General features: G+C 41.6%; 1 protein-coding gene across 3 annotated transcripts in view; it reads right to left on the minus strand.

Annotated features, from left to right (window-relative positions):
• The window catches only part of STAT5B (signal transducer and activator of transcription 5B), a 69545-nt gene extending 48169 nt beyond the window's left edge, over window positions 1–21376 (minus strand). For 2 of the 3 annotated variants that reach the window (XR_004819684.1, XM_035724544.1), the window contains exons 1-2: window positions 21227–21360; window positions 733–857 (exon numbers count right to left, since the gene is read on the minus strand). Coding sequence is in view for 1 of the 3 variants with exons in the window: in XM_035724544.1 (XP_035580437.1) it covers window positions 733–819 (87 nt within the window). In the remaining 2 variants the exon portion in view is untranslated. Of the gene's footprint in view, window positions 1–732; window positions 858–21226 lie in introns of all 3 variants that reach the window. The other variant, XM_035724545.1, reaches the window with a different exon arrangement.
• Between the last annotated feature and the right edge of the window lie 4885 nt (window positions 21377–26261).

Genomic DNA, 26261 nt, shown 5'->3' on the forward strand with positions numbered 1-26261 from the left:
CTAAAATGCAAAAGAAACAAAGGGAATTGGCTTCGCCCTCTTGTTTTTCCCACAGTAAAAGGCAATGCTTTCTGCCCTTTGGAAGGCTGGCGCAGTCTCTGGATATACCATCTATATCGAGATTCCATTACAAATGGAATTAAGGTATCTTCAACACCAGCCAGGGCCTATTACCAAAGATGAGTAACTGCCTACCATAAACAAAAGTGGATCAACCCTCTACCAGAAGCAGTTTTTATTGGATAAATACTTACTGAGCATCTGTTAGATGCCAGGTTCTGTTCTAGGTACTGAGGATACAGCAGTGAACAAAACAGAGAAACATTTTACAGAATTAGATCCTAGTACTAAACACTTCAAAGTTCAAATAAATACAGACTGTGCTATACTTTCTTATTTTTTCCTTTAATTTTCTTCTTCGGGGTGTCTGGGTGGCTCAGTCGTTAAGCTTCTGCCTTCAGCTCAGGTCATGATCCCAGGGTCCTGGGATCAAGCCCCACAATCGGGCTCCTTGCTCCACAGGAAGCCTGCTTCTCCCTCTCCCGCTCCCCCTGCTTATGTTCCCTCTCTCGCTGTGTCTCTGTCAAATAAATAAAATCTTTAAAAATTTTTTTTTCTTCTTTGTTTTCTGTTGGGGGAAAAGGGTACCACCTGACTATTAGAGAATCTTACTAGTAAAGAGCAAAGTCTGTGTATTCAAACCAATATTTGGAAAAAAAGTTTTAAACGCACCTCAACAAAATCAGACAGAGACGGTGAAGACTGGCTTTTGTGAAAGGCATGGCAACGTGAAAGCAATTTCTGATAAAACCAGGTCATCTGTTCATCCTCGTTGAAAGCTGGTCATCTCTAAGGAGCTATATAGTACGTGCAAAACAAATCAGGTCTAATCAAGGATTCCACAGTTAAGATCATTTCAGTGTGGTATTAGTGTAGCTCTTTTCCAAGATACGCAGTTTCATATGAAAGATAGCTTTCCTGCTTGATACACTCAAATCAAGTCATTTATCTTTCAAAGATGATTTGCAGATTCAATCTCTACAAGGTACTAAAAATACAGGGCAGAGTTAAAAATTCAATGGTACTCAAGTTTCTACCTATCAATGCATAGCAGCACAAGGTGGTAGGTGGCTAGCAAACACTTCGTTTCTTCTTTTCCTACGGCATAAAATATAGGTCAAATTCTACTAAAATAACAAGTACCACCACAGTGAAAACCTAGGTATAACAAAAATATTTTGAAATACTTGAAAATGCCCCACCTGTTTCTCAATTCAACACAACCATCTTTTGTTCAATATAATGATGAATATGAATTTTAAAACAAAAGAATCAGACTTCCTGGAGCATAACAACTGCTGTGTATGCTCTTAAATTTTCATTTTTAATATTTTTTTAAAGATTTTATTTATTTATTTGGCAGAGAGAGACACAGCGAGAGAGGGCACACGAGCAGGGGGAGTGGGAGAAGGAGAAGCAGGCTTCCCACTGATCAGGAAACCCAATGTGAGGCTCGATCCCAGGACCCTGGGATCATGACCCGAGCCAAAGGCAGACACCTAACGACTGAGCCACCCAGGCACCTATTGTTAATATTCTAAAAAAAGAGGAATTTTTTTTTTAAAGATTTTATTTGGGATGCCTGGGTGGCTCAGTCCGTTAAACATCTGCCTTCGGCTCAGGTCATGATCGCAGGGTCCTGGGCTCGAGCCCCACACCGGGCTCCCTGCTCAGCGGGGAGCCTGCTTCTCCCTCTGCCTCAACCTCTCCCTCTGTGTGCGCGCTCTCTCTCAAATCTGTAAAAAGATTTTATTTATTTGAGAGAGAGAGAGAGAGATCGTGAACACATGCACATGAGCAGGGGAGAGGCAGAGGGAGAGAGACAGAAGCAGACTCCCCACTGAGCAGGGAGCCCAGTGGGGCTCAATCCCAGGACCCTGAGATAATCACCTGAGCCGAAGGCAGATGTTTAACCAACTGAGCCACCCAGGTGCCCCAGGAATTTTTTCTTTATGGAAATAATCTTCAATTTTATTGAGGAATAATTTATATTTAATAAACTATATCAGGATGGTGTGTGTGTGTGTGTGTGTGTGTGTGTGTGTGTGTGTGTGTGTGTGTAATTGACATAATTAACCTTCTTCGGGCACCAAACTAAAATAAAGGGGTTCCCAAGGCCTACCTAGTAGTAGGAGCTACAGACTGCTGTACTGAACATTAAACTAATACTAAGGCTTAGACGTCAGCCAATATTCAAAGCAACACAGAGGGCGCCCGGCTCAGTCGGTTAAGCGTCTGCCTTCTGCTCAGGTCATGATCCCAGGGTCCTGGGATCGAGTCCCGCTTCTTCCCTCTCCCTGCCTCTCTGCCTACTTGTGCTCTCTCTGTGTCAAATAAATTAAATAAAATCTTAAAAAAAAAAAAGCAACATAGAAGTTCTATCCATTTCTTCAACAGTTCCTTCTAAAATCAGAGATCTAAAAAGACCATTAAGATAAATTAAGTAGAGGAGTGCCTGGGTGGCTGAGTTAAGCAACTGACTCTTCATATCAGCTCAGGTCCTGATCTAAGGGTCGCAAGTTCAAGCTCCGTGTTGGGCTCCATGCCCACTGTGGAGCCTACTTAAAAAACAAGTGATAGATTGATAGATAGATAGATAGATAGACAGACAGACAGATAGAGTAGAAAGGCCTGAAGAATGGCAGGAAGTGGGGCTTAGGCATTACCTAGCTTCCAAAATCTATCAAGTTGGTCTTCTGACGCTCTGTTTGTTCAGTCTTTCACACATAGTTGGCGTTATCCTCACCTCATCTACAGAGAACTAAAAATTACTCCCCTCCTTAGGGGAGTATCTTCAAAGACTAAACTAACATTAGGGGGGAAAAATCTCTTTTGAAAGGACAAAATTTCATTTGTAACCAGAAGATATCAAATTCCAAGCATCAACTTTATGTATACCATAAAAATGAATAGTAGCTAAGATCAAAAGATCTTCTTTTCTAGGCAAATTCAGTTTTACACACACACACACACACACACACACACACACACACACACACAGAAGGAAAACAAAATAACAAAAAAATCTACCTAAAAGTGATTTGATAGTTGAGTTATACCTAAAACAGAACGGGCTGTTTTATGTTTTAGTTTTCAGAATTGTAAGTAAGGTCATATAGGTGACAAGAGACAATTTAGGGGGCGCCTGGGTGGCTAAGTTGGTTAAGCAACTGCCTTCGGCTCAGGTCATGATCCTGGAGTCCCTGGATCGAGTCCCGCATCAGGCTCCCTGCTCAGCGAGGAGCCTGCTTCTCCCTCTAACCCTCCCCCCTCTCATGTACTCTCTCTCTCTCTGATTCTCGCTCTCTCAAATAAATAAATAAATCTTAAAAAAAAAAGAGACAATTTAGGCTGATGCATCAAAGTTCAATACTCAAGCCCCTGTACCTTTCTGTAATAAAAACAACAAGCAACTCCCAACATCTTCCCCATATCCTCTTCCTGGTCACTTTAAAAATGGAATCATATTCCAAAATGCACTTGCACATGTGTTGTTTGGAACATGGAATATTTTCCCACAGGAACAAAGTTATAAAGAGATGAAAAATACCTAGGTAAACCCCAAAACCTCAAGATTGATCTACAATCTTGCCAAACCTAGTTACATTTGTTTCTGAAGGAAAAGATGTTAGAATTTCTAGTCAGGGATACCGTTAGTAACCAAATAATCCCTCTAGCCCTCTCTGTTCTCCATCCCAGCTGCAACACAGCACAGACTGGTCTTCTATTCCTAAGAAAAGAGAAGGGCTTCGAGGAGGTAGATAATGCCTCAACCATACCTCAGTGCAGCAGTTTTGTTTTAAGATTTATTTGTTTGAGAGAGAGAGAGTGTGTGCAGCAGGATGAAAGGGCAGAGGGAAACAGAGAATCCCAAGCAGACTCCCTGTTGAGTGCGGAGCCTGACGTGGAGCTTGATCCCACCACCCTGAGCCGAAACCAAGAGTTGGACACTTAACCGACTGTGCCACCCAGGCATCCCAATGCAACAGTTTTTTTTAAAAAGGAAGTGCATCTGTGTATGTGTATTTTGGGGTGGGGGGTCTGGTGAGAAATTTTAGGGGTATCATCTTCTTTAGGTAAGAGTAGCTTCGGTTCCCTTACAGAGCAATGGCTTCAATTCCCAGAGGGCAAGAGACCCTGTTTGTATTTGAGTTATTTGCAGGCTAGATATTAAAAGTTGGAGAGCAGCCTATATTTTATTTCTTTAGAACTAGGCCTGTAACTGCACTGTTCAATATGACAGCCACTAGCCACATGTGCTATTGGTACTTGGAATGTGGCTAGTATGATTGAGGACCTGAATTTGTTATTTTATTTTAATAAACTTAAATGTAAACTTAAAAACTGATGCTCAATTTAGTTATTGGAAAACTTTCAAGTATGTTTGGGACAACTTGGGTATGTGGCTCCATTAACTGAAAGTCTTATGAAATCTGAACACAGTTTGTGTATATATTTTTTACCCAATTCATACATTTCTGATGAAAATTTTACATCCAGGGGCGCCTGAGTGGCTCAGTCATTGGGCGTCTGCCTTCGGCTCGGGTCATGATCCCAGGGTCCTGGGATGGAGCTTTGCATCGGGCTCCCTGCTCCGTGGGAAGCCTGCTTCTCCCTCTCCCACGCCCCCTGCTTGTGTTTCCTCTCTCGCTGTCTCTCTATCAAATAAATAAATAAATAAAATCTAAAAATAAAATCTTGTTTGTTAAAAAAAGAAAATTTTGCATCCAAATTGAGATATGGTATAAGTATAAAATATACACCAGATTTCAAAGACTTGGCACAGAAAAAGGAATGTAAAATACCTTAGTTTTTATATTGATTACATGTTAAAATGACAATATTTTGAATATACTGGGTTAAAGAAAATATATTATTAAAATTGATTTCACCTGTTTCTCTTTGCTTTTTTTAAAGGTAGCTACTAGTAATACATGTTGCAAATATCTTCTCAGTAGCTTGCTTTTTTATTCTTTGGTGGGTTGTTTTTTTTTTTTTTAAGATTTTGTTTGTTTATTTGACAGAGAGAGAAACACAGCAAGAGAGGGAACATAAGCAGGGGCAGAGGGAGACGGAGAAGCAGGCTTCCCACAGAGCAGGGAGCCCGATGAGGGGCTCGATCCCAGGATCCTGGGATCATGACCTAAGCCGAAGGCAGACGCTTAACAACTGAGCCACCCAGACGCCCCTCTTTGGTGGTTTTGATGAACAGAAGTTCTTCCTTTCAATGAAGATTGGTGATTTAAAAAAAATAAAGCTAGCTACTAGAAAATTGCATTTATATTTTTATCTGGACAGTGCTTATCTGTAACATAAATATTTTACATATCCCTATGTAACTCCTGTGTAGTTTTCTAGTTCATGTATGTCTTATCTGTAACATGTATAACTTTCCCTGTTTTGTTTAAAAGAAGAACATTTTGAAAGCAATCCTAAGCTTTTAAATTAAATTTAAGAAATAAAGTTCTACTATACTTACTGAAATGTGAGAATGAAATTACACTATTGGAGTTGAAAGTGGACAGATTATTGTTTTTAAAAATTACCATTCTGTTACTACTCCTATAGGAACACATGCTTAAGACTAAATCTAGTGTATCTTTAATGGAACTACTGGTGATTATCTACCATCTGCTCAAAGAATGTGAAATTCATTTTGACTCAGATTAAAAATCTATCCTAATGCTTATTTCAGAGGCAGTCCATGAAAATTCTCACCTCTATTATTCTCTGAAAAAATTGTAATGATCCAAATAAAATGTCCAGTAATTAAAACAATGGGGTATATTCAGAGACACACTGATCTCTGGAACAGAACAGAGAAGCAGTGGATCTGAGCAGATATGAGGACTTAGAATATATGCTAAACATGTACTTTATCAGTAGAGAAAGAGGAAGCTGGTGGGAAATAGTGGATTTTTTTTTCTTTTGATAACTGGCTCACCATTTGGAATTGATTTAGGTTAAAACTGTTAATACATGTGAAACATTTAGCTCAATGCTTGGCACAGTGATCAATAAATAGTATTATTTTTAGAAAAACAAATAAAGCTACATTCCCACCTCACTTCTTACACAGAAATAGCTTCCAGATGGATGGAGAAACTTAATGCAAAAAAATAAACACAAAATATTCTAAAAGAAAATACAAATGAAAATTTTATAATCTTCAGGTAGAAATGGTTTTTCTAAGCATGTCTTAATAGCCAGACCAGAGAAGAAAAGACTATTAGACAACATAAAAATGTAACACTTGGTACTGCAAAAAAATACTATACAAAGTTGAAAGGCAAGAAGAGAGAAAAAACCGGGAGGAAATTACTCGTAATATGTAAGACAGAAAAATCTTTGGGAAAACTCAAAGAGCTATATAGAAAAAAGGCTAATTATATAAAAGGGCAAATGACAAGAAACAAAATGGCCAATAAACATGTGAAACACTGTCTAACCTTGTTAGAAATCAAAGAAATACAAATACGAGAGACTAGCAAAGATATAAAGGTTATCAATACTCAGTTATGGAAGATGTGGGGAAATGCCATCCCTATCATACACTAGTTCTTGGTAGGCATGCTGACTGCGGTGATCTTTTTGGAGGGTGCACTTTATGTAAACTGCTCAGCAACTCTACTTCTAGAACTTACGTTAAGAGGATGGTCCAGTAAATGCAAAAAACCCCACTCAACCTAAGAATCTGCACCACAGTGTTGTTTATAAAAGAGAAAAACTGGAAACAACTTAAATATCCACTAACAGATATTAGTGGACTAACTAAATTATGGTAGGGCTATGCAATGAAATACAGACCTTAAAATGTTGAGATAGACTGATACTGAGTTCCTGGGCAGGGGGAGTAAGTCCTTCCTGAGCCCTCAGGTAACAAGATCAGACTAGAGGTTTTTAAGTAAGTCCACATTTTGTAAATCTGGATTATTTATCTCTTCTCCATATCCCCCCACCTCCACTACTGCATTAATGGAGGGCTGGTTGTTTATTTTAGGGGCAACCTGAGTCCACGGACCTCTTGAAATGTATGCAAAATTTTATGTGTCTGTGTATTTTATTGGGAAGAGTCAATGGTTTCATTAGAGTCTCAAAAGGTCCCCTAATCCCCAAATGGTTAAGAACCACTGGCAAATATAGTTTAATGGGCCAAGTTGTGATCTAATTTTTGCCTTAAGAAGTATAGGTGATTGTACAGCCCATTCATTCACCAGTCAACAAATATTTACTAAGTCTTACTTTGATTGGTAGCCCAATTACTGGAAAATTTTGAAATAAATTTCTTTACTCACTTTGGAAATATTTTTAAATACACATACATACACAAAACCAAAAAGCCCTCTGGCAGCTAAGAAACAAAATGCAGATTGAAGATGGGCATCTTGGTGGCTAAGCGTCTGCCTTCGGCTCAGGTCATGATCCCAGGGTCCTGGGATCGAGCCCCACATGGGGCTCCCTGCTCAGCAGAAAGCCTGTTTTTCCCTCTCCCACTCCCCCTGCTTGTGTTCCCTCTCTCGCTCTATCAAATAAATAAATAAAATCTTTAAAAAAAAAAAGGCAGACTGAAGAGTTTCAAACAAAATTATAATGTTAACTTTGGAAAGAAGTAATCTTTTTTATCGTCTTTTGAATGTTACATATATTTGAGCTTCTTTAAAGTGATAATCTTAAGATTTACAGACTCAGGAAAGACTTATCTTTGTAAGAATAATCAAGTTCTCCAAAATCAGATAAAGATTAGAACACAATCAAGTAACTAGTTCTAAATTAAGTAAGCAATAAATCATTTTATATCTTAATTTAAAAATATATTCTATAATTTACTGACGCTATGTTATAAAACATATGATGTTAAATTTGAGGCCCCAAACTTATATGATTTTTTAAATATCTCATGGTTTGGTAAATATGATTCAGGTACAGAAAAGATGAAAGGGAGGGGCGCCTGGGTGGCTCAGTAGGTTGAGCATCTGACTTCATTCAGCTCAGGTCACGATCTCAGGGTCCTGGGATGGAGGCCCATGTTGAGCTCCCCACTCAGCAGGGGTCTGCTTGTCCCTCTGTCCCCCCTGCTCTGCTCGTCCCTCTCTCTAACAAATAAATAAAATCTTAAAAAAAAAAAAAAGAAGAAAGGGGATTATTCTAACTGGTCATAACAATATCACAGTGATAAAACAGATTAGAGAGAAAATCAGCAATGATAAATACACTGAAGCCAAAGGGAAACATAATTTTGGATTAAATGAGATTGATCACATTTTCAGGAGGCAGAGAAGGTAAGAATAAGCAAAAAAGAACAAGAAAATCAGCAGGATTTATTTATGAAGGCATTTTGGGCAATATATGTTTATGGTTTTATCTTTAATACATGAAAATATTTATTCATCTTTATACATCTGAATTAACTACTTACGGATTTAGGTTTACAAAGCAGTAAAAAGTACTATATGACTTCTCTTATGTTTTAGTATTCTCAAAATTGACTTAAAATTCTGTTACAGCAAATTCCATTACAATAAATTATAAGGCATAATCCAGGTTAAGAAAGATTTTTACCGAGCTGAATTTTGCATAAAATAAGTAGGCCTGAGGTGCCTGGCTGGCCCAGTCGGAAGAACATGCAACTCTTGAACTTGGGGTTGTGAGTTCAAGCCCACTGGGTGTAGAGATTACTTTTAAAAAAATCTTGGGGTGCCTGGGTGGCTCAGTTGGTTAAGTGTCTGATTTTGGCTCAGATCATGATTTCCATGGAATCGAGCCCCAAGTCGGGCTCCCTGCTCAGCAGGGAATCTGCTTCTTCCTCTCCCTCTGCCTCTCCCCCTGCTTGTGCTCTGTCTCCCTTTCTCTCTCAAATGAATAGATAAAATCTTTTTAAAAAATAAAAATAAAACAAAGTAAGTAGGTCTTCTGCCGGGCTCAAATATATATATTTTTTAAGATTGTAATTTTATTTGCTGAAAAAGTGCTAAGACCTAAAACTTGTGCTCCAAAATTCTCCTAAAACATCAACTTGTAATTTATTTTCATTTTTCTTCTTTAAACTTCTTAAAATGTGAGAAGGCTTTTGAATACTAAATCTAGTTACAAAGAAACTATTTAATGTGAATTTAATTAAGGCAGAACACATGTCTCTTATATTAGCAATGACATACACCCAAGAGAAAGTATCTTTCACTAGAGATTTCCTTTACCAGATATTCCCAAATGAATACCATAATAAACATTTAAAGAAGTCATTAAGCATCATTAATGGAATTACAAGGAAAAAAATCCATAAACCTAGCTATCTTTGTATTGTCACGAAAGAGAAAACAGTACAAAAGCAAATACACAAAATATAATGAAATAATATAATGTTCACAGGGTTACCAGAAGTTAAAATAAAATAGACCTATTTTTTTTTCAAAAGTTGAAAAAAAACAAACACACATCTTCAATATGAAATGAATGATAACTTAGCAGGGCACATACACAAATAAAGCAATATAATCTCTTTATTACATTTATAAAACAATATATAATTCACCATCAGCTTATATATAAAAAAATGGACCATTCCACCAAGTATGGGAAATAACTCAGTCCACAAGTTCAAATTATGTTAACTCTGAAAACGTTAAATATAATTAGAATGGTTTTAATACAGCTCTTCAACAAAAGATGTCATAAACCATACCAAATAAATATACTATGCCAAATATTTAACACAAACATCACAAACTACTCCTTTTCTGCTCCTAAAAAGAAAATACTAACTGAAAATAAGAACAAGTTTCTCATTCTAAACCAACACAGAAGTCATTTTAAAAAAATAACCTTCCCCCAGCTTTATATTTTATTGAGATATACCTGACATAAAACATTGTGTAAATTTAAGGTATATAATGTAGTAATTTCATATATATATCTCTCTTAAAATGTTTACCAAAATAAGGTTGGTTAATGCATCCATCACCTCACATAGTTACAATTTGTGTGTGTGTGCCTCTGTGGGGAGAACTTTTAAGATCTACTCTCTTAGCAACTTTAAAATACAGAATACAGTTAACTATAGTCACCATACTATACATTTTACATACTCAGAACTTAGTCATCTGATAACTGCAAGTTTGTATCCTTTGGCCACCTTCACATAGTCCTCTACCCCCTGCCTTTGGCAACCACCGATCTGGTATGGTTTTGTGTGTGTGTGTTTTGTTGTTTTTTTTAATTTTGTTTTTTAAGATTCTGCATATCAGTGAAATCATACAGCATTTGTCTTTCTCTGTCTGACTTATTTCACTTAGCATAATACTCTCTAGATTCATCCATGTTGGGCGCCTGGGTGGCTCAGTTGGTTAAGCAACTGTCTTCGGCTCAGGTCATGATCCTGGAGTCCCTGGATCAAGTCCGCATCGGGCTCCCTGCTCAGCAGGGAGTCTGCTTCGCCCTCTGACCCTCCCCCCTCTCATGTGCTCTCTCTCAAATAAATAAATAAAATATTTAAAAAAAAAGCTAGATTCATTCTTGTTGTCACAGATGGCAAGATTTCCTTCTTTCTTATGGCTAAATAATATTGTTATACATATATCTCATATTTTCTTTAACCATCCATTAAAAATAACTTTTTTCTTGATTACAAAGTATTACATTTATTATCTGTTTATTATAGAAAAATCGGAAGACACTAGAAACCACACATGCACACACACACACCCAGAATCCTATAACCCAGAATATTTTTTTCAATACCTATACTTGTGCCAAGCATGACTATATGTGATTTTTTTGCAATGTAATATATTATAAACTTCATTTAGTAATATATTTCATTTAGTAATATATTATAAACTTTATTTAGTAATATATTTAGTACAGTAATATTTAGTAATTACTAAGTTAGTAATATATTATAAACTTTTCATTTAGTAATATATTATAAACTTTACCTATGTCATTAAATATTGTTTTTTAAACCACGACTGAAAGAGTTGAACAGTATTCCATTATATAAGATATTCTTCAATTTAGGGGCGCCTGGGTGGCTCAGTCGATAAGCGTCTGCCTTCAGCTCAGGTCATGATCCCAGGGTCCTGGGATTAAGCCCCACATCAGGCTCCCTGCTGGGCGGGGAGCCTGCTTCTCCCTCTCCCACTCCCCCTGTTTGTGTTCCCTCTCACCCTCTCTGTCAAATAAATAAATAAAATCTTAAGAAAAAAATTCTTCAATTTAGTTAATTAATCCTCTAATGCTGAACACTTAAGTTGTTTCCAATTTGTTGCTATTTTAAATAACACCATGAGGAACATCCTTAAATACAGATACACAAATCTTTGAACATATTTCAGATTATGTCATCTAATTAGACTTGTTAGGTCAAAAGGCATGCACACTTTCAAGGCTTTCAATACATATATCAAACTGCCCTTCAAAAAAAGTGCCAATTTAGGGGCACCTCAGTGGTTTAGTTGGTTAAATGTCTGCCTTCAGCTCAGGTCATGATCTCAGGGTCCTGGGATAAAGCTCCTCGTTGGGCTGCGTGCTCAGAGCAGTGGGGAGTCTTGCTTCTGCCTCTCCCTAGCTCATGCTTGGTCCCTCTCTCTCTCAGATAAAATCTTAAAAAAAAAAAAAAAAAAAGCACCAAGGGCACCTGGGTGGCTCAGTCATTAAGCATCTGCCTTTGGCTCAGGTCATGATCCCAGAGTCCTGGGATCGGGCCCTGCAATGGCTCCCTGCTCAGCGGGAAGCCTGCCTCTCCCTCTCCCACTCCCCCTGCTTGTGTTCCCTCTCTCGCTGTGTCTCTCTCTGTCAAATAAATAAATAAAGTCTTTTTTTAAAAGAAAAAAGCACCAATTTACATCTGACCAACTAATATGAAGGTGCCAGTTTCCCCACATTCCTAAGCAACATTGTTTTTATTTTTTCAATATTTTTAGTTTTGTAAATCTGTTAGTTGGAAAAATTATATCATTGTTTTTGTTTGTATTTCTTGATTTCTAGTGTAGTTGAACATAATTTTGTATGATTATTGAGCATTTGTAACTCTTCTTTTGTTCATTTGCTCTTTGGAAGACCATCTTTTTCTTATTTTTGGTATATATTTTTTATATATTAATATTAACCCAAATCCTGGGGCGCCTGGGTGGCTCAGTCAGTTGAACATCCGATTCTTGGTTTCTGCTCAGTTGTGAGCTCGGGGTTGAGGGATCAAGCCGAGTCCGGCTCTGCTTGTCCCTCTCCCTAAGCTCCTCACCCTGCTTGAGCTCAGTGTCCCCTCTAAATAAATAAATAAATAAATAAATAAAATCTGTATTAAAAGCAATAATAATATTAACCTATAACCTTTTATCATATATGTTTACAATGTTTTCTCTTATTTTGTCATTTACCTTCGGCTTCTGGGACTTTTTTGGCATAAGGAAGTTGTGAATATGCACTTATATGTATTTTTCTTTTATGAGTTATTCCATAAGAGCCACTGGTTGGTTTTTCTTATGTTTGCCTTGTTCAAACTTATCAACAAAACTGGAACATAATGCAAAGTTCTTTCCAAACTAAATCTCTCACATTTGGGTAACAGAAATTCAAAACCATAAATCTTGACACTGTCATATTTCTAGGACATAATTTAAAATGTGTGCTTAAGGTAATAACTTACTTAAGGGCCCATTCCTTTAACATTATGTGCTCTGCTCTGGTATTGCAAAATCAAGGAATCCTGCTTCATTACCAACTCAGCATGTTAATTGTAGCCATACCATTCAGGAAGCCAAATATTTTCTATTTTGTTTTGATACCTTCGACAGTTAAGGAGGAAGATAAATCTATACACGTTACAATGAATTCAGTATTTTTACTTGATATTTACAAAATAAACTTATCTTTTTTTTTCTAAGATTTTATTTATTTATTTGATCGAGACACAGAGAGAGGAACAGAAGTAGGGGGCGTGGGAGAGGGAGAAGCAAGCTTCCCACCAAGCAGGAAGCCCGATGTGGGACTTGATCCCAGAACCCTGGGATCATGACCTGAGCCCAAGGCAGATGCTTTACTGAGCCACCCAGGTGCCCCCCAAATAAACTTATCTTTAAAATATGGTTAGGATATGTTCAGGGTTTCCATATATCATTATATAATTGAAACAGTAACAAAGAAAAGGAGTATGTGCATTGTATCTCTATGTATTAGACTTTCCATACCTTTTGGAGTATGGCTCTATAATGTCCAGTTCTCACTATAATTCTCCCTCACTTTCTACCAGAAACAGATCACAAATTGTAAAAACATAAACCTACAGGGTGGACTGTTTCATTTTGTAAAGAGCTGCATATTTCTGTAGATCTCCAGTTTGTTATTCTTCTCAAGCCTAAAAGATTACCAAAATATTTTAGAAACATGAAGCAAAATGAAAACATAGAATTAACATTATTTCTGAGAGAATGGTTTATCTAGTTAAACTACAAATGACTATCTTGTAGAATCCTGTATTATAAAGCTGACAAATTCCATTTTTTTTAGTACTTTAACAGATTAAGGGCTCAAAAGTTTCTATTTATAAATGCCACAATGGCATCTGTGAATATAGATTATTGAAAACATTTTCTGCGGGCTGAATTAAGTCCCATTCTTTATGAAAACATAATGATCTGCCACAGGTTATAGGCTCTGAATTTTAGACAATACAAAATAATTTCTCACAAACTTTCTAATTTACTCTCACCTAAAGGCTGGAAAACCCCACTGAAGGCTTTTTAAAACTCATCAGACATAGAAGAAAAAAAAACCCAGCTTTAATTGTAGGATCTCACTGACACAAACATAAGGAAATTCTGAGTTATAGATACTTCACATTAAGCTTTTTCCACTGACATTGTAACTTCTGTCAACATTCAAAGAAAACTCAACCCTGGTCAAAGGTGACAGTTTGACAATCCTGGGAGACAACATCCTCTGTTTATTTGAACAAGTTTATACCCTCTGCTCAGGGAATTGAAGTTTCTCTCCTCCCTAACTTGATCTCTCAAATTCAGATCACTACACTTTAGGGTAGTGAATTCTGTCTCCAAGATTTAACTTCACAATCTACCTCCAAGAAAAAATGCTAAGACCATCACATATAAAAAGGAATCAATTTCTGTAACTAGTTTCTAATGGCCTTTGAATACCTCTAAACACACAATAATTTGCTTCAGTTGCCTTAAAAATTAACCCCCAAATTAAAATTCTTAAGTCCTTCTATCTCAGAAATTACAATTAGTAACTCTAAAAAAGCTTCAATTAAACAAAAATAGGGCTGCAAATCCCTTCAAAATAAAGTTGTAAATAAAATGAGCTGGATACTTGCATTTTCAGTGAACAAACACGTGTTACGTGCTAAATTAGTGCAAATGATTCTTTTGTTTGTAAAGAGAGGCCAAAGAGACAGCTTATAGCTCTTCTCCTATGATGTATATGGTAATGGTAATGGCAGAACAACAAAGGACAATTTATAGTTAGAATTAAGACCTTCTCTGTTTTAACATAATTTCCACCAGGATTATATACTTTAGTTGGAAAAATACTTACCACGTTCATAAACTAAAAGTTTCTAAATACTTATACATTTTTTTCCCATTAAAAATAAACAAGAGTCCATTTGGGAACACAAATAAAGAAATGTAAGCCTTAAAGAAACCAAACGTCTTATTGCAAAACTGCAGTTGCCTGCTCTCTTCTGCAGTGCAGTGGTTAGGAACACAGCCTCCAGAATCAGTTTGGCCTGGGTATGGATCCGGGCCTGCCATTATTACTAGCAATGTGACCTTGGACAAGTTACTTAACTTCTCTGTGGCCATTTCTTCATCTTTCATCTGAAAATAATACCCTCCCCTTTGAGGATCATGAGTTAAAATATGGCAAGACCTTATAACAGTGTCTGCTTGGCACACTGTTAAGTGGACAGTGATAGGTGTTATTTTTATTATCTTTCTACTTTTAGGCTTTGAACATAATTTGAAGTACTTTTTAATTAATTTTCTGACCACTTTTTGAAAAATGGCAAAATTATTATACAGATAACTAGTACATCTTCCCGGATGAGCTCATGGTAGGTAGCGCTATAGCCCAGAGTGATAAATAGTTGTTTTTAATACAAATAATGGATGTGGCTGTTACTGGTAACTTTGGCTTGATTTCCCATATGCAAAAAAACCCCCTACCAGGGGAAAACAAGCATTGTCCTATTATCATTACAGGGTAAAGCCAAATTCACTTTGCTAGCCTGATGGGCATTGAAAATATTAGTCATCAAATTAATCCCAACAAATAACAATAATTCATTGGCTCATTGATGTATTTCCCCTTGCCTTCCCCAACCTTTCTCTCACTAGTCAGAAAGGAAAGTTTTCATATTTTCTGAGAATCTCATTGCTGCTCTCAAACCATACTCTGTATCTTAGTATAATTTAAAAAATGAGTCAGCACAAGCACCTCAAAAAACTAGCAGAACATTGAATGTGGAGATATTTCTCTTCATAATAGAAATGTGGAAAACATTTTTTTTTTTAAAAAAGACAGTGCCAAAAGCAATGGAAGAATAAAAGCAGAGTGAGTGTTAGAGTAGATTTTGCAAGCTAGGTTCCAAAAGATAAATGTTCTTATCAATCAATATATGTATTTTTCATCTTAATAGTATTATAATACATGGGAAATAGATATAATTATTATTAATAAATCCAAGAAAGAATATCCAGTATGTGACAAATTATAACCTCTCCTTTACCGAATACTGGTGAGGGGGGACTGGGAGGTCAAAATACTCTGCATTTAGCTCAACTACAAAGTGCGTTATGCATAACTGCACAACGTGCTAATGCAGTACTGCCTTTACTAAGGTGATCCAAAAGAAAATTTAGGGGCTTCTGAGCGGCTCAGTCATTAAGCGTCTGCCTTCGGCTCCGGTCCTGATCATGGAGCCCTGCATTGCCCCACGGGCTCCCTGCTCCACGGGAGGCCTGCTTCTCCCTCCCCCACTCCCCCTGCTTGTGTTCCCTCTCTCGCTGTGTCTCTCTCTGTCAAACAAATAAAATCTTTAAAAAAAAGAAAGTTTAGGAGAGATAAAGTGCCCCTAAACTGCAAACATATTTGAATATCAATTTAATTAGGAGTCTATTTAGTCTTTATACTCCTTAGAATAAAGTTAGTTGAGGGCCAGGAAAAGGCCACTTGCTTTAATCATGGAAACAATACTATATGTACTCCTCCCAAGGATATACTTCTCTTCAAGGCTCCACAAAATTTACATTCCAATATTTATATTAAAGGTGACATACCATGTAAAAATTATCCAGGAGGGTCAAAAAAGAGTTTTATTTTTTTATTATTTTTTTAAAGATTTTATTTATTTATTTATTTGAGAGAGAGAGCACATGAGAAGGGGGAGAGTCAGAGGGAGAAGCAGACTCGCCGCCAAGCAGGGAGCCTGATGTGGGACTCGATTCAGGGACTCCAGGAGCATGACCTGAGCCGAAGGCAGTCACCCAACCAACTGAGCCACCCAGGTGCCCCAAAAAAGAGTTTTATAGCTGAGGGTGATTTCTCCTAAGTTCTACTACCATATCCTAAAAATTAGTCCTAGTTCTTATTTAAATCCTCCATGACATTCTGTATGACTTAAGTGAGGTCAGAAAAACTGCCAGGGCACCTGGGTGGCTCAGCTGGTTGGGCAACTGCCTTCAGCTCAGGTCATGATTCTGGAGTCCCAGTGTCGAGTCCCACGTCAGGCTCCATGCATGGAGTCGGCTTCTCCCTCTGACCCTCCCCCCTCTCGTGCTCTCTCTCTCACTCACTCTCAAATAAATAAAATCTTAAAAAGAAAAGAAAAGAAAAGAAAAACTGCTACAGTCACTACTTAATATGTGGGGTTCTAGATTATATAAGCCCAAGGCAATCCTTTAAAACTTTGATGTTCAAGGCTCCATCTAACACATTTCAACTCTATCTTAGTGCTCTACATTATCTAAGTACCGGATAGAGACAGATAGCAACAGTCCCATTTTTCTGTTAACTGCACCTTTGTTGTTGTTTTAAGAGTCCTTCTGAGGCTATACCTTGAAGAGAGTTGGGAACAGACTCAGGAATGCCCTGCCTTCCCAACTGAGGACTCAGGCTGAGCTCAGTAAGGCTGTCATGAAGCAGTACAACAGACAAAGATAAACCACATGGCGTCTGATGCTTGTCTTTATATGTTTTAAAATAAAAATGTGACACTACAAGAAAGTTAACATATGGACCTAATTTTGAAAATACAAACAGGAAGCACCCCCACCCCAATATTACCATTTAAAAAAAAAAAAAAAAAAAGGAAACCAAACCTCAAAGATACCTTCCAAGGAAGTCATGGGTGTGACCAAAACTAACAAAAGTAATAAACGTCATCTAAAACCCTGAAACCACCAAAAGTGAGGGTCTCATTCAACCAACTAAAAATCTAACACCTGGGGCGCCTGGGTGGCTCCGATGGTTAAGCGTCTGCCTTCGGCTCAGGTCATGATCCCAGGGTCCTGGGATCGAGTCCCGCATCGGGCTCCCTGCTCCTTGGGAGCCTGCTTCTCCCTCTGCTTCTCTCCCTCTCTCTCTCCCTCTGTCCCTCATGAATAAATAAATAAAATATTTTTAAAAAAAATAAAAATAATAAAAATAAAAATAAAAATCTAACACCTGTAAATTACTCCTCTCTTTGATTAGTAAAAACAGCATAGATTTATATATGTAAAATCTTCTCCAAACTAGCTTAGGTTTTTCAGTAACAAAGGATCATCATTAACAAGAAAAGATCCAATGTGAATATTCTACTTAAAATAAGGACACAATAATTAAAAATGAATTCAATTTTCAGAAAAAGTTTTTATCACTGTGATGCCTATGATTTAAATGTACAAAAAACAGTCTGATCAATGGAAACTAGATTGTTAAATTTGACTTTCTTATTCCCAGAAATAAGCATAAGACTGTTGTGTTTCCAACACTGCAGGGGAAAAAATACTTACGATTTTAGAACACTTCCATTAACAAAGCTAAGATTTCAAGAAAAATTTTTCCTTTAACCACTACACAAAATTGGGGACACTGACACTTTAGAGCTAATTTTTCAACATTATTTTTATTAAGTTCTGGAGTCAAAGTATTCTGACACTTTATTATGCAGTAAAGGGATATTATTCTCCTGAAGAGCTCAGTAACCTGGAATTGTCAGATAACTTTTTTAAAAAGTTTCAAATACTCAGGACAAATTTTTTTGCTTCCTTTTGTAGGAATAATGTGGCAATCTACACTCTAAAAGAAGGGGAAATGGGGTGCCTGGTTGGCTCAATTAAGTGTCTGCCTTCGGCTCAGGTCATGGTCCCAGGGTCCTAGGATTGAGCCCGGCATCGGGCTCCCTGCTCGGCGGGAAGCCTGCTTCTCCCTCTCCCACTCCCCCTGCTTGTGTTCCCTCTCTCCCTGTCAAATAAATAAATAAAATCTTAAAAAAAAAAGGGGGGGATATCTCACTGGTAGTTAGAATATCCAGAAATCTGTGAATACTTTTGAGATCCATACATGTTTACAGGGCACTAAAACGGTTAAGCCTCCTTTGATTCTACCTTCAACGTGCAATCCAATCTTGCATGTTATTTACCTATTTATAACATCTTCCCTTTTTAAGACTACCTCTATCACCTACCTACACAAAAACAAGCCAAATGAACCACCACAAGCACATCATAAATATAAACCTAACACAAATCACAAATAATTTGAATACTAACACTACTATAACTTGAGAAACGACACATAAGTACCAAAAGAGCAATAAATGGCACCCTTCTTCACTAGTCTTGATGTGGTTTCTGTATATGTAAATAACACTTAGAAAAAATCAATTGAGAGCCAGAAAATGAAGATGAAATGAGAAGTTGGGGCACAATAGGAAGTGCTGACCAAAATATTTATGTTGTAACACTCTAAACAATGATAGCACTTCCCCCCCCCCCTTCTATCATATATACCACGAAGTACCCATGGAAGAAATATATCCACCTTAAATTTCTTAACACAATCCATATTAATATCCTGTTGGCAAAAACATGAATGCTGAAAAGGCCAGGTCAAGGGAGAAGGCGGGATAATTTATGGAGTTGGGTATACAGCAAAGATTTTATGTAGTTCAGCTCCGAGTTATGCAATAACCAAACTGCTAGTGATAGAAATCAACTTTTTTTTTTTCTGAGGTTTTGCTGTTTTGAAAAAAGATCTCTCCATTCCTTCCCCCTGTCTCAACCAGGTGCTTGAAATTTTCATCTTCCAGAAGGCTATGGAAAACAAGATGACACTTACCTGATGTCATCTACTAGATGACACTTACCTGACCAAAGGTGTGGTGTTGTTTTAATTAAACCATGACAGACATCACAATTTGTCACATGGTTAATTTTTCTTAAAATCGGCAGCCCCTTCTCCCATTTACACTATTGATTCTAACAACTGGAATCTTCCACGAGGTGGAAATTGGTACCAAAACAAAAAATCCAAAGCCTTGATAAAAAGTCAATCAAGAGGATTCCATCATTTGAAATTATCAGAACCGATCCAACATTCACGGGTGTTACAAAATAAAATTAGAAAAACATGAAAGGTACACAAAATAAAATACATCCTCTTCTACTAGTCAATAAATATAAATATAATATAAACAAATGAATAACAGAACAATGTTAAGAGGCAAAGTTCTATTATCTTCATTGAACGATAACAAAATTATTTGAGATAATATATGCAACAGCTGAAAGCTTATTATGGCCCAAGCAGCTACCCAACCACTCTGGAAACCTAAAATACCAGGGGATGATAAACACCATTTGAAGACCGAAAAAAGGACATAAACCTCAGCTTAATAATTTGGTGACACACTAGCCCTTTCGAGGGGCATTCCCCGAGGACACTCCAGAGACAATTAATGGAACTGTATTTAGGCAAAGATCTACTGCTCCACACTGCTTTGGGCAGAGCACCGATCTGAGAGTCCTGAGACGGGCATTTCAGTCCCAGAACGACTGAACAGCTGTGCGAACTGAACAGGCCACTTACTCCATCTACCTGGGGCCTCAGTTTCCTCACTTGTACAATAAGAGAATGTAGCATAATCCCGGGGTCCTTTCCAGCTCCAACATTCTATGACCCACTTTTAGTACTGTTTATTTGAATCAAAGGTCTGACAGGATCATGGGAGACGAGAAGAAAAAGAACTGGGAAGGATCGCTATCTCCTTTTGCCTTTCACATTCTTGTGGTTTTCATTAATCCCCATCTTCCTAAAAGCTGGCACTTGTTTGTCGTCTTTGCCTTTTCCATCACTGCTAGCTACAAGTGTTTGCAAACGCCTCTTGCTCCACACAAGTTCTTCCCTCTTTGATCAGCCTGATCATCTTGCCAGATTCCTTTAGCCTTAGACCGGCTTCTGTGACACCACAACTCGCCTTCCGACTCTCCATATCTACCCCCGACACCAGGAGCACTTTTTTACTCTTTATCCCCAGCTAGCAAAAAAAAAAAAAAAAAAACCACGCTGCATCCCACTGCCACACGCACCAGCCAGGGCCTGGCGGGTCCTGATGTGGGATCCCACTCCCCAAAGCCATATCGAAACATTCGTATTTGTTGTCTTGACTCCATATAAGGCACTGTTCCTTGAGGCTTACCTAACACCCCCCCCACCCCACCGGGCACTCCCGGGCTCATCCCACCCCGGGGAGTCGCAGATCCCTCTTTTGAAAAAGGAAAAGCAAGGAGACGCCTGGGGTTAGTCTGCACTGCAACCCGGGGGTGTGAGGTGGCCGATAAGCAGTCCCCTCCTCTGGCAGGGGTCGGCGCTGGGGCCCCTCACACGCCCACCTCGACACACGAGCCCGCACGGTCCCCACACTCGACACCCTCCGCCCGCCACCGCCTCTGCACGACGCCCCTCGCGCGCCCCTAGCGCCCTCGCCCCCGGCACCCCCGTCCCCAGCGCGCAGCCACCGCGGCCACCTCCGGCCCGGGGAGCGATGGCGGCGGCGCGGCCCTGCCGGGCGTCTGGGCGTCTGGGCGGCCGGGGCGCGGGGCCCCGCCCGGGCGGGCTCCCCGGCCTCCCTCCCCGGCCCGGAGCCCAGGGCTCGCCCCACAGCTCCTACCTCGCTCGGCCCCTCGGGCGCCAGCCGCCGCCGCCCGCCCGCTCGCTCCCTCCCTCGGCCGGGCCGCCGCGCGTAGTCGCCTGCGCAGCGTCCCCGCCCGGGGTGACGGCTCTGGCCGCCGAGTCTCCTCACGCCGGGGCCCGCGGGGGCGCGCGCGCCGCTCGCGCACCGAGGCCCGAGCGCGCCCCGCGCCGGCGCGCGCCGCTTCCTGGTTCCGCCCGGCGCGCGCTCGTGAGCCCCGTGGTCCCTCGCACCCGGTCCGCGGCCGCCCTGGAGGGACCCGGAACCCCCCGGCGCACACGGGGGGGTGGGTGGGTGGCGCTGCGCGCAGCCCCTTGTCGTCGGGGCGAGTGGCGTCCCCTCTCGGCTCCCGAGGCGGGTCCCACGGGGCCACGAGCACATGCTGCTTTGTTTGGGTCGGCTCGACCACCACGAGCAGGGCTCGCGCCAGGCTGTTGTGGTCGCGTTGATTGGCCCCGCTCCGCGGCCCGCCACCCGCCTTCCCCCCCGCGCCCCCCCTCCCCCGAGCTGAGGCAGGCGTTCCGGGTCCTCTCCCTCCCAGGCCCAGGTCAGAAGTCCACCGCTGCCCCATCAATAATTATCCCGGGTTTGCTCCCTGGAGGGCGTTTCAGCCAGGACTGCCGCTTACCACCCGGGCGGAAAGCCTGAATGGACACAGCAGGAGTTTACATTTGCCCAGGCCAACTGGATCCGTCCACGAATCCAGAGTGAATGGCGGGGGGAAGGGGCGTCTGACACCATTTCCCTCCCTGGGGACTCTTGCTAGCTCCCATCAGTGAGAGCTGCGGGGGAGGAACTGACAGCTCTGTTAAGAGAAGCAAGAATAAACACGATCACCTTTATAAGATCCAGGGGAAAGGGGTCTCTGAGAGCGTTTTCCATGTGATGGGGAGGGGGTGTGGTGTCTGAGAAGGCAGCCTGAGTCACCCACTCTCCTCTCCTCTGGCTACATCTCTGGAGCTGGCCAGCCGTTTCCCTAGCAACCCTTCAAGGGCTGGCACCAAAGCGAGGCATGTCAGATCTCCAGAGACCTAGCTGCAGGGGCAGAAGAAGAAGGACCCCACACGTACCAGAACTTCCCTTCCTTAGAGTCTGAAAATCTTCACGTCAAGAGATGACCAAGATCTGCAAGGCCCCAAGTTCTCCCATAATCCTCCTTTGGCAGCTCGCCTCCCAGCAGCCTTCCCTTCACCTCCAGAATAACACCAACCACAAAGATCTTTGTGTCTGGATCTCAACGAAGTCCTTCTCCCCCACCTAGGCAACTGCTTCTATCCCACACTTTGGGCCAACACCTGGCACAGCGCTTTGCCCAGAGTAGGTGCAGGGCACTTGGAGGCTAGAGCAGGAGGACAGGCTGGAGCAGGAAGCTGGACAGGAGCGCCAGCTCTGAGCTCTCTGGCACCTCTCTGACAGTCACTGCGCAAGACGTTTTGGCACTTGAGCACACCACATTTCTCCTTCTTGCAAGTTTTCCTATCTGCACACATGCTGTTCCCTCTGCCTGGAACTTCGTCCTGCCCTCTAGATGTCTGCCCTTGGTCCAGGCAATGAGAACCTCTCTCTCTGTCCCTGTTTCCCACCACATGATGTTTGTGCCTCTATTATGGCACCTCTTGTGTTGAAGGACAATTTCGTGTTTACATGTCTCTCTACCCCTGACAGCACAGAATATCCCATTTACCTTTAAATCCACCCCCATGCCCAGCCCAGAGCAGACACCCAATAAATATTTGAGGAACAAACCCTACACTCTAGAAATAGAAATGGAACCCAAGGGGACTATGTAGTTATTAAGAGCAAAGAATCTAAAGCCAGACTTGCTGTCAGCTCCTTGAGCTGTGTGACTTTAAGCAAGTTTTTGGCCTCGATTTCCTCATTGTAATGTGGTGATAGTCATGGGACCTACCTAGTAGCATTGTTATGGGAATTAAGTGAGGTAATGCATGTATAGTGCTTCAAATGACTTAAAGCACTATAGAGCTGTTAACAGCAAAGATTTACACCCCTCTTCCTAGGATTGGTCAGGTCTAGAATTCCATCCAGCTGCCTTTGCAGCTGAGCGATGGCCACAGGGGGCTAGTTGGAATGTCCTGGAGGGTGGGGCAGGTACACCTCTTCATTCTTGCATCTCACAGCACATCTTTGACTGACCACTATGCACCAACCTAGATCTGGCTGGCTGTGTGCACAGACACAAAGGACGGAATGTTCTGGGTGACTACCTCAGCAAAACAAGAATGTTGTCAACCTGAGACAGGAAGGAAGGTCTAACACCTACCTCTCCCTACTTGACAATTCAGATGAGGTGAGACCCTCTTCCCTTGGGCCTCAGGGACATAATTCCCTCGGTGGAGGGGACACCAGACGGAGATATAATGCAGAAGGAATCCTAGAAAGAAAGAAACTGAATAGGAAGCTAGGATTCAGAAAGCCCTACCGAGAGCCCACAGAGAAAGTTCCCAGAGACATACCTACAGACGCAGTAACACCCACTGGAGAGAGAGTTGGTCCTCTCTTGGCTGACCCTGTCCTGACCCGGGAGAGAAAGAGGCTGGAGGAGTGCCTGGAAGTCTGGTGGGCAGCCCTTGTCCATACATCCAACCTCCTGTTACCTGGGGACTGATTCCAGCCTCCTTCCCTTGCTCTCGAGAACAAGCTTATGGCTACCACGGAGAACAGAGAACAGCAGCTCCCCACTTCATACCTCCCTCAGCCCGGCCCAGCCACAGGGAGAGCGTGAGGCCATTTTCTGGAAACATCTTTGAAACCACAACCATAATCCCCTCTAGTCAGAGACCCATCCTCATGTGGCTTCCTTCTCCAGAATGCTCTGAATCCTGGGAATCAAGCTGTCCCTGGGGAACCACCAGTCACACAGAAGCCAAAGAAGGACGCTTGAGGGAACTTCTCTTCTTTCACAGGGGAATGATTCCTCCTTATTAAGTCAATACAGGCATTGGGTGCACAACAGAGGGGAAGGCAGATCTCCAGATTTCTGGGGCCTTAGAATGGAGATTTGTCACAGCCAGTGGTTTGAGAGAGGCTTTGTCGATGCCAGGGCTCACCTCTGCCAGAGCGTGGGCAGTGAAAGGAGCCGAATTTTTCAGTTAGATCTGGTTCCAAATACTAGCTCTGCCAATTTACCAGCTATGGAACCTTAGTTAAAGTACTTCACTTCTCTGAGGGCCTCAGTTTTCCCTCAGGTGTGAATGGGAAGTAAAATATACTATCTGTTTGCAAATACATAGAATCTTTCTGGGATGCACACAAGACCCAGGTAATTGTGGTTGCTCCTGCAGAGGGGATTTGGGCGGACAGGAAAGGTGAAAGACTAACGCTTTCCCATTTTGAATCTTCTGAGTTTTATGCCAGGTGCTATACTACCTATTAGAACATTAGCAAGGGGTACCTGGCTGGCTCAGTCACAGGAGCATGTGACCCCTTGATCTTGGAGTCACGAGTTCAAGCCCCGTGTTGGGTGTAGAGATTATTGCTTAAATAAAACTTTAAAAACAAAGAAGTAAAACATTAGGAAAATAAACTATTAAAAAAAAAAAAAGAAAAAAATGGAGAGACAATGTTTGTGCAAGTAACCAAGCATCATGCCTGGCTTGCAGAAGGCACTTGATAAATGTGCATTTACTCTTTCTTTCCCTCAGCCCGACCCCAGCCAGCTTGTTGGGGCCAGGAGTGGGTGGCAGGGGGCGAGGTGAGGGTGGGGAGACCGGATCTGAGTGATGGATGTGCAGGTCCTTACAGGACTCACCCGGGAATTCTCACACACTTCACACACTTTCTGTCTTGCTCTTGTGCACCTTACTTACTTGGGCTCCCTTCCAGCCAGAACAAAAGGGGTGGCTCTTTGGAAAGCCAAAAGTGCCGCCCCCCCGCCCCCCCCCCCGCCCCTGCCTCCTGGGACAGTGTCATAGTGCCCTCTCCACCCAGAGCCCTGGGGCGGTGCTGCATTATCCAGAGAGGACAGGACTGACACAGAGGAGGGAGCAGAGTGTCACCCCAGGCAGTATCTTCCTGACTTGGTGAGTGGGATTAAGAATTCACAAGTCAACCCAGCAGCAGGCAAAGATGAGGCTGCTGCTGGGGCCATGGGCAGGAAATCAGGTCAGTAGGACGAGAGCAGGCAGAGGCCAGGGTGGCAGAGGAGAGAGCCTTCTGGGTGCTGTGGGTCAGGATGTGTGAAAGGGAAACAGGGGGTCTGTACTAGTGTGAGGGAACCCCTGAAGTATTGGAGCATGGGGAAGCCCTGTCCTGTTTGAAGGACCTTCATTAGGCCAATAAATATCTATGAAGACTCAATTATGAACCAGGCAGTGGAATTCAGCCTTTCAGCAGCTAGTAAAGAGCCACAAGAAGTGGCCCGCAGTATGGGATTGAGGGCTACAGGGCAGCACGGGAGAAAATGCCTAGCTCTACTGGCCAGGGTCCCTGAACACCTATTACGTGAGAGTCACTGGGACTGAATCTTCATAGCAATCCTAGGAGAGAGGTTTTGCTGTTCCCCTTTTTACACAGGAGGTGGCTCAGTCCAGAGAGGCAGACTCACCTGCCCAAAGTCCCACAACAGAGCCAGGCTTTGCACCAGGTCCTGAGGACTCCAAAGCCTTTGCATTTTTCTCTGCACTACCCTGACCCCACAAAAGATGAGCAGGATGTTACCAGGTGGCCAAGGGAGGACTGGCATTCCAGGGAGGTGGAATGAAAGGGGCAAAAAAAGCTTGGAGTGAGAGAGGTCAGGGCACTGGGGGGCACTGCATGGCTGAAGAACGAGTAAAGGGAAGGCCCATGGGTAGGCGGGAGCCCAGCAGCCAATGAAGAGCAGGCCAGTAGCCAGCGGGGAGGGGACGGAGCATTGGCCCAGTCTTCATTTTGGCTTTATAGCCCCCACTTGCTCTGGGCACTGGGGAGCCAATGTCGGAGGCTGGGAGCCAGGGAGCGGGCAGTGAAGGTGTGGGTGGGTTAGTGACATAATGAACGGAGGAACAATGAGAAACAG

This window comes from Zalophus californianus, chromosome 16, assembly GCF_009762305.2.
Source record: "Zalophus californianus isolate mZalCal1 chromosome 16, mZalCal1.pri.v2, whole genome shotgun sequence".
NCBI lineage: Eukaryota > Metazoa > Chordata > Mammalia > Carnivora > Otariidae > Zalophus > Zalophus californianus.